Consider the following 17,531-nt stretch of genomic DNA (forward strand, 5'->3'; position numbering starts at 1 on the left):
GATGATGATGCACCGCCAAACCCTTAGAGGGCATTGGGCTGGCCGAGTAATTTCGCCGATAAATAGCCGTGGGCGTGTGAATATTTTCTTTCGGAGGCGAACGGGAGAGAACGAAAGAGTGGGATCACGAATTTAAATCGGTCAACGTGGTTCCATAGCATCCGAACAGCCCAAAGCCGGTGATGGAATTTCGACATTCTTATGGCAAGGCCGAGTAAGTCCATTCTACAACCACAGTTGCCTTCCCACAACGTGGTACTCGATTTATCGACCCTATACGCATGGACATGAACTAATCCTTTATCCGTCGACGTTTTTATTCCACCCTGATTCTTTTGGGAGGTGGGGGGGGGGGGGGGCGGGAGAGGGGGGGAGGGTGCACTTTCATAAAAGTGTCTCCGAGTACTTGAATGGACAAGGGACACAGGAGGAGGTGGACTTCTGATTAATGGGTGAATGGCTCCCTTCCCGTCAGCCCCCTGTAGTGGATATGGGATTAGACTATTAGAGGTCAGGGGGTTGAAGGTGGACATGGATGGAAGAAGTGGTGATGACATTTTGGGGGGGGGGGGGATGGAGGGAGGCCTCCAGAACCTTAGGACTCACGACTGAGGGCCGAGTAGTCAAGACAACCCAGGACCTGGAACCTGGAACCCAGCAACTAGGACCTTAAATCCCAGGCCCATGATGCGTGTAACCAAGACAGCCCCCCAGCGACCTGACAACCGTGTCCTAGGAAGAACCTTAAGACGAAGAAAACAGGACCCGGCTCAGAGAGCTCCCTCCCTCCACATCCACCAAGAAGCACCGCCCCCCCCCCCCCTCTCTCTCCGGCGTCTCGCTTATTTCCTCCGGCCGATGCGCGCCATGAGCTTGGCGTTGTGCGCCGCCTTGGAGCGCGTATCGCTCGCCTTGGCGTGGTCGATGAGGATGCTCAGGATGTTGGTGGGAACGTCCAGGGACAGCGCGAACTTGGCGCCCTTGCCAGCCCGCTTGCCTTGGAGGTGCGCGTTGGTCCTCCGCCCCTTCCACTGCGCCGAGCGCCACGAGCCTCCCGCCCTGAGCCCCAGCTGTCGGTCTTCTACCTCGTTCACCTCTTCCTCGTCATCCTCCTCCTCGTCATCCTCCTCCTCCTCGCCGTAGTCGCTCTCCTGGCCGCCGTCGTCGCCACCGCCATCGCCGCCGCCGCCCTGGATGGCGCGCAACTTGTGGTGGTAACCAAACGAGGAGAGGAGGCGGCCGAGTTCCCCGGGCAGAAGGAAGGGACCCTCCTGCCCCGGACTCACGGGGCCGGAGTTCGCGCCCCGACACAGGAGGAGGAGCAGGAGGAGCCAGCGGCAGCACGTGGAAGGCATCGCGCGGGTCGTGCGTGGAGTGAGCGGCTTTCCCGCCTGCACGCGGGGGAAACAAAAAAAAAACAAAGATCCCCCGTGTAGCCTTAACATACTGTAGGGGCAAGTGCTGTTAGCGAGCACCTATAAAGGCCGGAACGGTACACGAGGGGGTGGGTGGCCAGCACCACGCCCGACCGCCTTTGTCTCCCCGTTGGCGATTTTTACACACCGCACCGGGTACAAATTTGAGGCTGAGTCGACCTAGGGGAGGCCCAAGACCGGTTCAGATAATCATCACCGGTGTTGGCCGTGAGCGGGAATCGAACCCGGGTCGCCGGGTTCTTTGCGCAGCGTAGCGCTAATCGCGACACTACCGCTCCCCAAACACACACGCACACACACATACGAACACACACATGCACACACGCACACACACAGACGCGTGGCCTCCGTGGGGGTTAGAGGTCCCGCCGGTAGGTGGAGGTGGTGGACGCGGTTGGCAGAGTTGTTGGTAACGTTTTGTAGAGGAGGGGAGGGCCTCAGGACACTCACAACCCAAGGACCCCAGGCCAGTGGCGTAGTAACCGCATTTTATCAGCTCAGGGGGTTTGGCAATCGGACAGGTGGGAGGGGAGTCCCAATATTTGATTTGCGCATTTTGCGGAAGCCGAACGTTACCGCTCTAATTGAATTGAAATAAAACGTGGAACATAAATGAAAGCGTTTTCATAAAAAAAAAATAGACCGCGTTTTAAATAAGTGTGTTTTTTTTACATTGTGGAAAACATTCCTCGTGGTGGTTGTCAAGGGAGCCCCTACCCGTAGCTTTGGCCATGAAGGGAGTTGGGGTGGGTGGAGGGGGGGGGCAAGGCACCCCCTGCCCCCAGCGAGTCACGCTACTCACCTCGTCTCTTTAATCCAGGACCCAAGACAATACAGAACCTGGTGCCTGGCACCCAGCAGCTAGGACGTTAAGACAAAGGACTCAGAAGGCAAAAAACAGGACTTGGAACTCTTAGGATCGAGTGCCCCAGACGAACCGGGACATGCAACCCAGGTCACCTCCACAAACCAAGGTGGCCTCCGTGTATATGTACACACGTGTATATGTACACGCGTGTATATGTACACACGTGTATATATACACGCGTGCAATGCGCAGTCCCTTTGTCAATCCACTGCGGGATGAGGTCCTCCCTACGCCTTGCGGGCCGTGCGGGTTATTTGACCCTGGTGATTAGCGCGGGTTGTGGTGAAGGTGGACAATGCAGACGTGAGACGCTTAGAACTACAGTGCAGCACACTACAACAATGGGTGTTGATGCGCTGCCCTCTGCTGCCAACAACCTGGCCACGATGGTCGCCCACCGAGCAGCTCTGTCCAGGTTCAAAACCTGCTTAGATTGTGACAGAGCGCCTCGTGGACAGATATTAACTACCTCGCCTGGTTTACACGAGGTCGTGGGTCAAATCCCGACCGTGAAGCCTCTAAGTTTGGAGTTTGCGGTGTCTCTCTCCTCGCGGATTGTTCTCCGGGTGCACCGGTGTTTCCCCTCCACATTTGGAATCAACACGCGATTCGAGTATTTGGCTGCTATACGGTCGGGAGTGTTATTTGAGTGGCCTCCTGTTGTCCGGTGAGCGCTAAGGTGAGTTGTCCACGTCACCCGATTCGTAGCAAGGGGGCTGCCCTCTGATCTGACGCTGCGTTTCCACGACCACGATGATAGCCCCGCTTGCTAGGAGGTTTCGGGCACGTGGGCCGTGCTTGGAGTCTCGAGGCAAAGCTGCCGAGGTGTTCCCGGGACGGGCTCGCTTTGCTGTGGGAGCTATCCCACGTACATCTGGGCAGCCCTCTAAACACGGGGGTCAAGTCTTGATGTTAACTACCTCGCCTGGTGTACAGGGGGTCGTGCACGATCCCGACTTTGACGCCTGCTGTGTATTTGGAGTTTGCGGCGTCTCTCTCTCTCCTCGTGGTCGCGCGGACTTTTCCCTGGGACCTCCGTTTTTTCCCCCTCCACATTTAGAATCAACAAAACGGGTTTAGAGTATTTGTCTGCTGTGCATTTCCACGTGATGCTAAGCTACTTCGTTGAGATATCATTTGTGGCCAGGTCACTTCTGAAAAATAATTATATAGCTCAGTTCGCCTTTCGTGGTAAAATAAAATGTAGTTTAGGTTATATTTATGGAACTTTTTACCTATATCCAAAATGATGAAGAATGAGAATACGGTTTACCCTTTCTGGAAAAAAAATAGGTGTTAAGATGTTCAAACACCAGACAGATACCTTTGGCAAGACATGACCTCTGCATTAACCACACTTATTTATGGCAAAACATGCAAACATTCTCTGATAATCTATGCGCTGTCTTTGAAACTGATTGGCCTACACCAGAGACAACCTTCTTGATGTTTTGCAAAAGATATCTCTTTGGTGACTTTACCGAAAGACCGAAAGAATATAAATCCCTGCAGTCACGAAAGCTTTAAGTCAATATTTATATATTTTTGGTGTTTGAACATTTTAACGTCTGTTTCATTTCCAGAAAGGGTAAAACCTATTCTTATTTTTCATCAGTTTAGTTTACAGTTTTACACCATATTCTTAGCTCTTTCGGTAAAGTCACGTTGAAGGGAAACAATAAAATATATATAAAACAATAAAAATGCTCACGACGTTTCGACCATAACACAAACGGTCATCATCAGGTGTGAAAAACCAACGGCAAGAAACATTGGTTGGTTTTTCACACCTGATGATGACCGTTTGTGTTATGGTCGAAACGTCGTGGGAATTTTTGTATTGTTATATATATTTTATTATTTTATTGTTTCCCTTCAACGTGACTTTACACCAGTTGAGATTGCGCGAAAGTTCCGGCTCATTTGGTGATGGAGGCTGCCCGGCAGCGAACGAGGGAGGTTTTCATAACGGCCGTGTCAGAGACACCAATCCGGCACCGCTGATGAGAGCCGTGTGTTTGAACCTCGATGGGTCACTGTTCCGAGTCATAAATAACAAATCACGTCGCTTATTGAACAGCTGGTAAGTGTCCAGCCCCTTGGGTCAAGCCCACTGCTGTGGATTGAGGCTTCCCAATGGACACGTTGTTTGACCATGCTTAGCCGCGCTGCTGGTCAGTGCGGGTTGATGAAGAGAAGGGGGAGGCGTACAGACTCGGCGAAATTGGCACACGCCACTGATGTTAGCCGTGGCCGGGAATTTAACTCTGGCGTCTAGATTTGTAGGGCAGTGCGGTGCTAACCACTGCGCCACAGCCCCACCACTTTGCCGCAGTTGTAACGATTCCCCTCCGATTATTTTGCAACGGTAATCGAGAATTCCCCGTCCAGAGTGCGACATACATGTGTGTGGAGGAGCGGTGGCGCAGTGATTAGCGCTGCGCTACAAACACGGCGATCCGAGTTCGTTACGCGCTCACGGAACAACATCAGTGAAGAATATCCGAACCGATCCTGAGCCTCCCCAAAGTCGACTCAGCCTCAAATGAGTAACCTTGTGCGTAAAAATATCGCCACTGGGGAAACAAAGGCGGTCGGGCGTGGTGCTGGCCACCCACCCCCTTGTGTGCCGTTCTGGCCTTCATAGGTGCTCGCTAACAGCACTTACCCCAACCGTCTATGAAAGTTATACGGGGGATCTTTGTTTTTGTGTGTCCTCGTGTCTCTGTGCATTGTGCGGAACGGTGGTGTAGCGGTTAGCACACGCTGCAAACCTGGCTGATCCGAGTTCGATTCCCGCTCACGGAACAGCACCACTGACGATTATTCTGAACCGGTCCTGGGTTGACTCAGCCTCAAAAGAGTACTTGGTGCAGTGGGCAAAAATTGCCAGGAGGAAGACAAAGGCGGTTGGGCGTGGTGCTGGCCCACACACACACACACACACCCTCGTGTACCATGCTGGCCTTGTGTAGGTGCAACTCGCGAACAGCGCTTTCCGCAAAAGTGTGAGTGCGTTCCCTTACCTCTTCGCGGCTCTTGCTCCAGCGGCTAGCAGCAGTAGCAGCAGCAGCAGTAGCAGCAGCAGCAGCAGCAGGACTCGCGTGGCCGCGGGATTAGCGAGTTGAGATCGCCCTGGGAAGTCGGTGGGGCTGCTCCCCTTCGCCACAATCTCTCTCTCCTCTCTCTCCCGTCGCTCTCGAGAGCGCTGCTTTTTAAGCTTTCGGCCCCTTTCTCGAGTGATTATGAAGAACGCGGCGAGTGGGTTGGGGGGTTTATTAGCACCGATACATTGCCCCCCCCCCCACCCTTCCTTCCCAAGGGCTATTTAAAGCTCAGCCTAGACGCGCGCTTTCATCCACCCAAGTTCTGCCCCCCCCCCCCCCGACCGCCTCTCTCTCCTCCCCTCCCTCGAACCTCTCACCTCCAGCTCCTTCCCGACTCTCTCACTCCCCTTTCATCCCCTTTCCATCCCCGTCCATCGCTTTCCCCATGCACAGCCCCACCCAGGGATGGTAATTTTTTTCCACTCAATATTATTCCGGAAACGCTGCTGGCTGAGTGAGGTTGGCTCTGGAAGTAGGAATTATTGGCGTAAGGCACTACTACTACTAACACCGCTAGACTGCAAGGTACACTTACCGCACCTGCGATAAGCACGGTTGGCTACATACGGGGCGACAGAAGTTCAACATACACACGTTCATGTTCACAACTATACTGTTTTATTGCGCCATGTGTTTCCTACGATTCTCATGGACAGGTTTCTAGAATAGCGCAGATAAACTGCAGCGAGCTGGATGCGACGTGCCGACACGATATCCATGGATTTTATGTTTGCACAGTCACATAGTCACTTTAAGATGTTTTTCTTGTTCGTGTTTTTGTGTTTTTGTTTGTTGTTAGGTTGCACCCGATTCAAGAGCCGAATGGCTCACAGGGCTATACCAAAATAAACTGAAATAAACTGGAAAACTGTTCCGGCTATAACGAAACACGTTCTGGCAACAACCATATCCAGGAGCTCAATGCCACTGTCGAGGTCCGCTGGCCACACCTCACCGCGCGGCCTCCGTCCCCGTCAACCCCCCCCCCGCCCCATTTCCCAAATCTGAATTCTCGGCCCTCGAAGCATTCTGCACGGCGGAAGGCATCGGGATCTCGCCGGATTTGGGAAGCTAAGCAGGACGTCGAGCCAGGCTTGCACTGCGATTGAGGAATGGGTGGAGCGGTGAGGACATCGTTCCGTGCCCGGCGTGCGCGGTACGAACCCGGCGAGCCGAGTTCGATTCACGGCCGTGGCTATCGTCAATGTACGCACGCACGCACGTGTGTTGAACTTCTTTCGCACCGGTGGCGAGTGATATCTGAAGGGGTGCTGGATCTCACTCTGCCAACAACCGCCCCCCTCCGTCCCCCCGCCCTCTTTCACCAACCCGCACTGCCCAGCGCGGTGAAGTATGGACAAAATCTCCTTCGTGAACCGCAGTGCGTGAGTAGGCCTCGCCTGGCACAGTGGAGGTTGTGGGTTCGATCCCGACCCTGACCCCTGTATATTTGGAGTTTGCAAGTTCTCCCCGTGGTTCGCGTGGATCTTTCTCCGGGTCCTCTGATTTTTTTTCCTACACTTTTAGAAACATCACGCGTTTTAGAATATTTGGCTGCTATAAATGTCCACACGATAAGCCACTTCGTTGAGCTATCAAGTGTGGCCAGGCCGCTTCTGAAAAACAGCTACATAGCTCAATGGGCCTTTTAAAAAAATAAAAGTTTAAATAGTTTAAGCAGTGCGTTGTGTGAACATCAGCACTGGGGAGACAAAGGCGGACAGTGGTAACCATTGTATCGAGGAACGATGGTGCCGAGGCAATCCCCAACGACGATTTGAATTCGCAATTTTCAAAATTGCGAGCCGCGCTTTCTCTCTCTTCCGCTGAGTCACCTATGGCCAGGTAATTCACATTTATAGGCGTGAGCTAATCGCAGTGAAGAAGTGTGGACATCTTCTCAGGTGGGGGATAGTAACGTCCGGCATGTGTAGATAGGAAGCAGCTTTAAACCTCATAATTCCCCAATAACCCTACCTCTCTGGCATATTCACGGCAATAATATTAAAAGGAAATAAATGCGTTTGCTCAGGACATTGGATTTTAATAAAAATGTTAGCGGTTGTATTTCTACTTCAAATAGAGGTGAAAATATAATTCGCGTAAAATTATTAGACGACGCTATTGGTCATATGCTACGTGGCTTATATATGCATTAATTTAAATATATTTAAAATCAGCCAGGACAATGCATTAAAGGGGGATCTGAGAAAGGTGACTGGGTAAGTGGGGATAACGACTCAAAGGGCTTGGGTTCAATTCTAAGTTTCAGCCGCCTGTGATTAATCAGAATCTTTATTTATACTGGAGGAATCCGATGAGCTATAAAGCTCTTTTTCACAGATGTCCAGCAGGGGCACGGGGTCAGAACGCTTCAACAACAAGCAATACGGAAACACGATAGTAATACAAAAGCATTATCAAGCGGAGTTAGTGGCCGCTCACCAATGGCTGCACACAAAATAACCCCATCACATCCAAATAACTTTTTTTACACGTAACTTTGGATAAAATCCCAACTCTGAATATAAAAAAACCAGGTAAGGTTGACCGTCAGCTGATGAAAATTTATATGATCGTGGGGCGCATGGGAAGAAGGTACTGTTGACTTCGTGGTCTGGATGAAAAGTCGCTGGAAGAAATCTTTAAAGTAGTTCTGTGACCTCTGCTTCTACGGTGCCCAGGTGCACCGCGGTATTTTCTAACTGATCAACAGAGACACGATGAAACACATTTTTTAAAATTAACAAATACATAGACACATGGACATCAGCGTAAACCAATTAGACAGACACATACATTGATCCATAATCGAGGTTTTTGGGGTTAAATCGGCTGGTTTAGATCGCGATCTAACCCCAAAAAACCCTCTATTATAGATGATATTGGCCGTTAAAGCCTACGTGTTAAACAGACATCGATGTGAAACAATTAAACAGACACACGTGCGATGCGCACTGACACAGAAGACACGACTCCCTGCAGTGAATGGGCTGAGCCGGGCGCTCGCCCGGGTCGGGGATTCAACCCGAGCTTTACACAACTGCGGTTCTCATCGAGTCGCCGCGAGGAGGCCCTAGCGAGTCGAGAGTGATCGAGGGGTGAGAGGCCAAACGACGCGATTGTGGACATTCCACATTTCCGTGAAGGTACCGAGCCGGCTCGTAACGGCGTATCGGCGCATCACTTGAAAATGAGACGCACACACGAAGGGGGGAAAAATCCAATCCCCAGTACAGCCTGGACCGACTGTAGGGGCAGGTGCCGTCAGCCAGAATCTATGAAGGCCAGCACAGCACACGAGGGGGTGGGTGGCCAGCATACAAAGACAAATATCCCCCGTATAGCCTTAGCAGACTGTTGGACAAGTGCTGTTAGCGAACACCGATGAAGGCCGGAACGGTACACGAGGGGGTGGGTGGTCAGCACCACGCCCGACCGCCTTTGTCTCTTTAGTAGCGATATTTTCACACGGCACCTGGTACTCAATTTAAACTGGGTCGACCTAGGGGAGGCCCAGAACCGGTTCAAATAATTATCCACTGTTGTGTATTGCTCGTGAGCAGGAATTTCACTCAAATCACACACGAGGCATCGACATCTTCCCGTGTGTTTCCGTCTCGTGCTGCGTGCTGGTGCGACAAGACGGCCGACGAGTTCCCCCACGTTGCCGTGACAGCTCCTTCGTCGGGAAAGAGCTGCCGCCGATTAAAGTTCAATCGCAGAGTCCAAGCCTCGACATCCACCAGCTCCACTGCTCCACCCGCACAGCCCCCCACATTCACCAGCTCCACCCGCACCACCCCCCACATTCACCAGTTACACTGCTCCACCACCCCCCACATTCACCAGCTCCACTGCTCCACCCCCCACATTCACCAGCTCCACTGCTCCACCCGCACCAGCCCCACATTCACCAGCTCCACTGCACCACCCCCCACATTCACCAGCTCCACTTGGTCACCCGCACCAGCCCCCACATTCACCAGCTCCACAGCACCACCCCCACATTCACCAGCTCCACTGCTCCACCCGCACCACCCCCCACATTCACCAGCTCCACTGCTCCACCCCCCACATTCACCAGCTCCACTGCTCCACCCGCACCACCCCCACATTCACCAGCTCCACTGCTCCACCCGCACCACCCCCACATTCACCAGCTCCACTGCTACACCCCCCACATTCACCAGCTCCACTGCACCACCCCCCACATTCACCAGCTCCACTGCTCCACCCCACACATCCACCAGCTCCACTGCTCCACCCGCACAACCCCCCACATTCACCAGCTCCACTGCTCCACTGCGCCACCCCCCACATCCACCAGCTCCACTGCTCCACCCCCCACATCCACCAGCTCCACCCCCCACATTCACCAGCTCCACTGCTCCACCCGCACAACCCCCCACATTCACCAGCTCCACTGCTCCACCCGCACCAGCCCCCACATTCACCAGCTCCACTGCTCCACCAGCCCCCACATTCACCATCTCCAGAGCTCGGGCTCCACGTTCCGTCAAACCAGCGCTCTTTGCTAATTAAATTATCAGAGGGGGACGCCACTTTCACCGATAAGACATCATGAGCGTGAGGGCCTCCACACATTTGCAACCATTGGGGCTTTGACAGCAGCACGATCGTGGAGGGGCGGGAGGGGGGAGGGGGGAGGGTTACATTTGTCTGCTGTCGATGGCCGTACGTCAGGGGCCGCACTAAAGGCCACGGGGGAAGGCAACACGCTCCCGACTGCCTCCAGCCAGATCGCGTCCCACACACACACACACGCCGAGCCCCGCCTGTGTCTGTACGCATGTTGAACTTCTTTCGCACCCTACGTCGCCAACCGTGCTGATCGGGGAAGGGCAACGAACGCCGTGGAGAGCACTGCCCTGCGAGCCGCTTCGATGGCTGGGCACGCGGAGTGTGGCCGTGGAGGGGGCACGTGCTGACAACACGCGGCACGAACAGAAAACAAAAAGCACCACCACCCGGGGAACAACTTGTTTCCAGCAGCAGCCAGCAGCAGCAGCAGCGAGAAATCTCCACGACGATACCGCAACATTTGAAAATTAATGGGATTTGTTTTTTTTTGCTATGCGGAGGCAGTGCATGGACTAGCGGGGACTTTGCTGTTTTTTCCAGGATTTTTCTGTTGCGTGTAGTCACTTTAAGATGTTTTTTTGTTCATGTTTTTTGTTTTGTTGCGGTTGCACCCGAGTCGAGAGCCGCATGTGTCACATGGTTATACCTCCTAATAAATGAAAACTGGAGAAAAAAAACTACCGGTGTGTAAACAGGATAGGATTACAACAGAGACAGTCTCTATGCCTAGTAACCCGAAGGGGGGAATAACCAGGCCAGGGAACTAAGAGGGGAACGATCTGGAGGCTTCGGGAACGTTGCGAGAGAGTTCGAAAAGAGGGGCGTGGCCAGGGGCGGAGCCACGGCCACGCTGGAGGATAAAAGGGGGGGGGGAGCGAGGTTCTGGGCTGCCGTGGGAGTCGGGGTCGTTGCTGTCGTCGCTACGTCCTCAAGCCGTCTCCGTGTTATCGAGTCGACGCTGTGAAGAGATCGAGAGACCAAGTTGGACCAGCACACAAAGAAACCCGCTACAGTCCGTGTCTCCGAAGTCGTTAGACATGTATATAAAGAGAACCTGAGAATGCACTCATTTGTTATTGGTGACATTGGCCACTTTTCACTGGAAGCTGAAAGGCCCCCCCCCCATCCCTGCCACGCCATGGCGCGTTGGTCGTGAGCTGGTTTGTATCACTCTCGTGATTAAAAAAGAACTCCATCCCATCTCCGTCAGTCAGTGTCACACGGACGGTGGGGGGGGGGGAGTCAGAATCATTTGCTCGGGCAATCTGAATGCGACGACGTTGGACCGGCACGTCGTGCCGTTACTGATCAGGTAAACAGCTCCATAGTAAAAGTGTACCAGCAAGACGCGCGTCTCGTGGACGTGACCACACCGCACCTGGTATTGGCGCGGTTGGCTGCGTACGATGCCGAATGAGTGTAACCTATTTTAAAGGTGCATACGTCCGTCCCTTCCTCCAGTCAGGCAGCCAGCCAGCAAGCAAAACTTGTTTATAATATACTGGACTGCCGTTTGAAGTATAACAAAAAGGAATTATTTATTTAAATGTATTTCCTCTGTGATAATTTTTTTGTTACGTGTATTTCTTTCTCGTTGTGTCTGTATAGTTTTTTTTTATTTGCTAACTAGTGTGGGGCTTTTGTTTGTGTGTCATCTGTGTGAGGGACTGGCTAATTGATGCGGCAGCGTTGTGGGATGCAATTGCGTGAATGACGTTATATAAATACACACATTTAAATTATTATTATAAAATAACCCCTCGTTGAACGACGGTCCTCCCTCGCCGAAGTCCCAAAGCAAACATGAAACCGCTGTGTACAGACAGATGGGGAGGCAACACGCTCTCGACTGCCTTCCGCCAGATAGTGTCCCGTACACAGAGCTCCGCCTGTGTCTGTACGTATTTTGGACTTCTTTCACACCGTACGTGGCCAACCGTGCGAATCGGGGAAGGACAACAAACTAAACACAAGCATTCTTTGCGTGATCCACTAACCCCAGCCTCGGCGTTAAGGGGGTTGCTTTGCTCGGTGCGTCAATCGCCAAAGACAAAGATCCCCCGCATAGCCTGAACAGACTGTTGGGGCAAGTGCTGTTAGCGAGTGGCACCTATGAAGGCCGACACGGCGCACGAGGGGGTGGGTGGCCAGCACCACGCCCGGCCGCCTTTGTCGCCCCCAGTAGCGATGTTTACACACCGCACCAGGTACTCATTTGCGACTGAGTCGACCTAGAGTAGGCCCAGGACCGGTTCAGATAATCGTCACACTGGTGTTGACCTTGAGCGGGAATCGAACTCGGTTCGCCAGGTTTGTCGCGCGGCTCGCTAACCGCTACACCACCACTCCCAACACCACCACCACCACGCTACCCCAAACCCCAGATAAATCAGAACATCATAAACGGCGGGACGGGAACGCGCAGCACGACAACAGCAAGCAGCATCAATAATAATCATCTTCATCATCATGGTCGTGAAAGGTTAACGCGCCTAGGCACTTCATCCAAACGAGTCGCGTGACCCGCGTGCGCCTGGTGGATATTAACGGGGCGCTTGGTGCCATTAAGTAGGAATATGTCACAGGGCCGGTAAGAGACCCCGCCGCCGCCGTCGCCATCCCCTCCTCCTTCCCCGGGGTCACGACGGTGCACAACACGCGCGCAGGTGCCGCTCGCAAAATTAATTTCCCCATCTCGACGACGAGGAGGAGGAGGAGCGCAGTTTATCAGCGGTGGCCGTGGCGCGCCTCTTCTTGAGGGCCACGGCGCAAAGCCCCAAGGGGCGACTTCACCCGGAACGTGCCCCCCCAGTCCCGCCCCGCCGCCACAGAATCTAAATATGCATTCACATTGGAAGGAAATCCGATGAGCTATAAAGCTCTTTTTCACAGATGTCCAGAGGGACAGGTGAGCTGCTCCCTCCAGCAGTGGACTTGTCCTCGGGTCGTCCTGCCGAGTGGCCTCGTCATTTGCGTTGGTTGTATTTGTCAAAATCAAGATCAAATCAAGATTGCATTTCATATTCTTAGCTCTTTCGGTAAAGTCACGTTGAAGGGAAACAATAAAATAATAAAATATATATAAAACAATAAAAATTATCACGACGTTTCGACCATAACACAAACGCTGATGACGACCGTTTGTGTTATGGTCGAAACGTCGTGAGAATTTTTATTGTTTTATATATATATATTTTATTATTTTATTGTTTCCCTTCAACGTGACTTTACCGAAATAGCTAAGAATATGAATTACTGCAGTCACGAAAGCTTTAAATCAAAATTTAAGATTGCATTTGTTATTTTGACATTATTATTATTGTAGCATGTTTGGATGGGATTTTTTAAAATCGGGTTTTAAATCTGTGCTCTGGGGATGCTTTGTGGATTGCTCTGCAAAATGGTCTCGAGATGTTTGGGCGTTTTCAAAATGAATAACAAAAAATATATATTCAAGCTTAAGTGCTCGTTGCTGAAGTTCTCGGTCGGGTAGAGGAGGAATCACAGAGGCCGTTGGGATCCCAATGCACTGCGCTAATAGCGGGACCGTAACTCTATTTGCAATTAAATTAGAGTGATACTTTTAGATTTAAAGCTTTCGTGACTGCAAGGATTCATCTTCTTTGGTTCTTTCGGTAAAGTCACGTAGAATGAGAATAAAATAATAAATTGATAAAATAAAATAACACAATAAAATTCTCACGACGTTTCGGCCACAACACAAGCGGCCTTCATCAGGTGAAGGGACGAGACTGTCTGTCCTCCAGCGCTGAAGGCCGCTTGTGTTGTGGCCGAAACGTCGTGAGAATTTTATTGTGTTATTTTATTTTATCAATTTATTATTTTATTCTCATTCTACGTGACTTTAGAGTGATACTCTTTGGTTATTTCGGTAAAGTCACGTAGGTATAAAATAAAATAAAAATAAATCACGACGTTTCGGGCGCAACACAAGCGTCCGTCATCAGGTGGAAGGACGCTTGTGTTGCGCCCAAAACGTCGTGATTTATTTATTTTATTTTATACCTACGTGACTTTACCGAAAGAACCAAAGAGTATGGATTCCTGCAGTCACGAAAGCTTCAAATCAGGATTATACTCAAGTCAATACAATAATAGTAATGATTATTGGCTACCGCATCCACTAACGGTGGTCTTGGAGATGCAGGGTAAAGAATTTGGTTACGGCACAATTGGAAGGTATAGCGAGCACAGACACCAATTAAGAGGCTGACATCATCATCATCACTTCTCTTTGGGGGTCGATAAAATGTTGGAACTTCCACCCTCTGGCTCAGAGCCACGGAGACGATAGCTTCCCAACGTCGGGTCGAGACGCCCTAGTGACTTTGTGGTGAAAGATCAAGGCGCAACCCCTGCAATTGCCACGCTCACGTCACTGTTTGGCGGAAGAGCCTCCCCTGGCTATGCACGAGAATGAACTCCAGAGGGGCTCCCTAACTAAAAGGGCACTTCGCCCACGCTTCCACGCACGCTGTCCAAACGCCCCGGAAGATGATGGATGCACGCACACTTGGGTGGATGCACGCACACCTTGACCCCACCACACGGGAACTGTCGATCGACTGTGGTGCAGCCATGGACACTGCTGGTTGAACAGAGACGCGGTGGTGGGGTGGAATGTTACTTGCTCAATGTTTCAACTTCCGCACCTGGGAAAGGGAACCGGCGAGTTCTGTATCCATAGCCCGACGTGGTAACCGTTGACATCAGTGCTTCAGAGCAGTGTTCTTCACTACTTTCCAGAGGAGGGCGTGGTGTGGGTGGGGTGGCACTTTCGCCGATAAGACAACATCGGCGAGTGAGCGCCACCACGCATTTGTGACCATTGGGGTTTGACAGCAGCACGGCAATGATGGGGTGGTGGTTTTTTCACGACTTGTGTATTGCTGTGAGCAGGGGGGGGGGGGTGATCGAACGTGAGGGGCCGCACTGAAGGCCACCAGGGACTCGCCAGTTGCCCACGGGGCCTTCCAATGACGAACGACCGCTTTACGCAGAGTGGCTGCGCGTAGTGGCGCGTGACTTCTATCTGGAAATATACAAACGTGGACGTGTGCCAAGCTTGCTCACGCGCGCCTCATGTCCATACAGAGCAGAGACATTAGCCTCCGAAAAGCAAAAACAAACTGGGAAAGTTTAGTTCGCGAGCTTCCAGTAGACGACTGTGTTAAATGTTATCAGCGTATTGGATGTTTCTAAATATATCTGTATAAGGTCGTCTCTGGTTGTTGATGAAATGCATCCAATTATATTGCAATCATTTCAAAGAAGTCGTCTTGAAGAAAAGAGGACTAACTCTGCGTCACTGTGAGCAGAGACCTGTGGGGTCGGCCCTGGGCGATGATGATGATGACGCAGGAACTATTTATGGAGTCAACCCATTAAGTTAACAACACATCTCCAAACTTAATATGATGGGTGTTGTATGTGTGTCTGTATGTGCGGAGCGATAGTGTAGCGGTTAGCGCGCTGTGCTAATGAACCCGACGACCCGGGTTCGATTCCCGATTACGGCCAACACCGGTGTGAAGATTATCTGAACCGGTCCTGGGCCTCGCCTAGGTTGACTCAGCCTCAAATGAGTACCTGGTGCGGTGTGTAAACATCGCCACTGGGGGAGACAAAGGCGGTCGGGCGTTGTGCTGGCCACCCACCCCCACGTGTAGGTGCTTGCTAACAGCGCTTGCCCCTACAGGTTGTTAAGGCTATACGGGGGATCTTTGTCTTTGTGCAGTCATTAGTTACCGGGCTTGTGACCATCCAACTGTGACTACACTCGAGAAGTCCGTGTACTGTCGCAAATCTCCAGAACTCTTAATTTCGACTCCCCCCCCCCTCCCCCAGCTGCAGAGTTGGTCTCCTTCGCCAGCACGTGGCACATCACGAACCTCTTCGTGGACCACGGCTGTTAACGACGCCGGCGATAAATTATTCCTGCTGCCCTCGCTGCTGCCAACGGCAGCCCCCCACCCCCACTCCCTCGCTGGAATTTTATTTGCCATTTAATCAGTGTCCGTGGCCGCGAAAAGGTCTCTGGACAAGAGCGAATTGTCAGGACTGATTGCTCTGCCACTTTCCCCCCCGCGTCACCCCCCCCCCCCCCCCCCCGGGGCCACGCGGAGAGGCCGGCTTGTTGACGTCAAGGCGCCGTCTCTTGATTGTTATCCAATTTGGTGGCCGGGATGCGTGGAGTCGTGCGGTGCTTCTCAACTCAAGCCCAGCCCGCGACCTCCGAGGGCTCCAAAGAAGAAATTCAATTTAGCCCCGCGGGTGGCCCCCGCAGCGGAGTTTTTCCGGCCAGCGGCCCGCCGCCTTAGCCCGGCAACAGCTGTCAGTAAATCGTTCGAGCAGCCAAGTCCCGATGATACTTTTGCGATTGTACACGAGAATGGGCGCGTGTGTACGCAGAACTTCGTTCTCTGTCGCCACCAAATAAATAACAAATATATCCTCCCCCCCCCGCTCCTCTCCCGAAAAAAGAAAATGATATACTTATATCCGCAAAAAATGTTGCTTGCTTTTCGATGTCAGGTTGATTGCTTACGTACGGTGCTAAAGAAGTTCAACATTCAAAGATTCCCCGTTTAGCCTTAACAGACTCTGGGGGCAAATTCTGTGAGCGAGTAGCAGCTATGAAGGTCTCCACGGCACGCGAGGGGGTTGGGTGGCCAGGACCACGCCCGGCAGCCTTTGTCTCCCTAGTGGCGATGTTTACACACCGCAACAGGTACTCATTTGAGGCTGAGTCGACCCAGGGGCGGTCCAGGACCGGTTCAGACAATCGTCACTGGTGTTGGCCGTGAGCGGGAATAGAACTCGGGTCGCCGATGCACAACACAGACACACACCACGACCGCCAAAAGCCTCTAAATTTCTACATCACTTTAAAAACACAAAGTGGCATTCCCACAATCAGTGAACCAAGTAGTTCGCCTGCTACGGCAGCGTGGCTCTGAATCCGTCGGAGAGCTGGGGCCAAGCAATAAGCCCTCCTCTGCTATACCCCGTCGCTTAGTCTCTGCGTACGGCACACGAGAAGGAAGAGAAGAATGATGATGATGATGATACATCGTGCGAAGACTGCTCACAAGCCCCGAGCGGCTCGCGGATGAACGGGCAGCAATTGACGGGGGCCACGTGGCCGTGGAGTCCGTTCCTGGGGACACTGCAGAGGGCAGCGCCACGGCATCGCTCAGACGGCGTCTGCGCCGTTTGGAGTGGTGGGGGTCGTGGTGGTGGGGGTCGTGGTGGTGGTGGGGGTTGTGGTGGTGGTGGGGGTCGTGGTGGTGGGGGTTGTGGTGGTGTTGGGGGACGTGGTGGTGGGGGTCGTGGTGGTGGTGGGGGTTGTGGTGGTGGTGGGGGTCGTGGTGGTGGGGGTCGTGCTGGTGGTGGGGGTTGTGGTGGTGGGGGTCGTGGTGGTGGTGGTGGGGGTCGTGGTGGTGGTGGGGGTTGTGGTGGTGGGGGTCGTGGTGGTGGTGGTGGGGGTCGTGG

General features: G+C 52.6%; 1 protein-coding gene across 1 annotated transcript; it reads right to left on the reverse strand.

Annotated features, from left to right (window-relative positions):
- Positions 1–348: 348 nt before the first annotated feature.
- On the reverse strand, positions 349–5,603 carry LOC116952760 (uncharacterized). The gene is made up of 2 exons (XM_032972383.2): positions 5,331–5,603; positions 349–1,391 (listed from the first exon to the last, which is right to left on the reverse strand). Exon 2 carries the CDS (start codon positions 1,353–1,355, stop codon positions 843–845), a length of 513 nt encoding a protein of 170 aa, XP_032828274.2. The 5' UTR covers positions 1,356–1,391; positions 5,331–5,603; the 3' UTR covers positions 349–842.
- Positions 5,604–17,531: the final 11,928 nt, after the last annotated feature.

Source organism: Petromyzon marinus, chromosome 48 (assembly GCF_048934315.1).
Source record: "Petromyzon marinus isolate PM22_M1 ecotype Great Lakes invasive population chromosome 48, UKy_Petmar_22M1.pri1.0, whole genome shotgun sequence".
NCBI classification, from domain to species: Eukaryota; Metazoa; Chordata; class Hyperoartia; order Petromyzontiformes; family Petromyzontidae; genus Petromyzon; species Petromyzon marinus.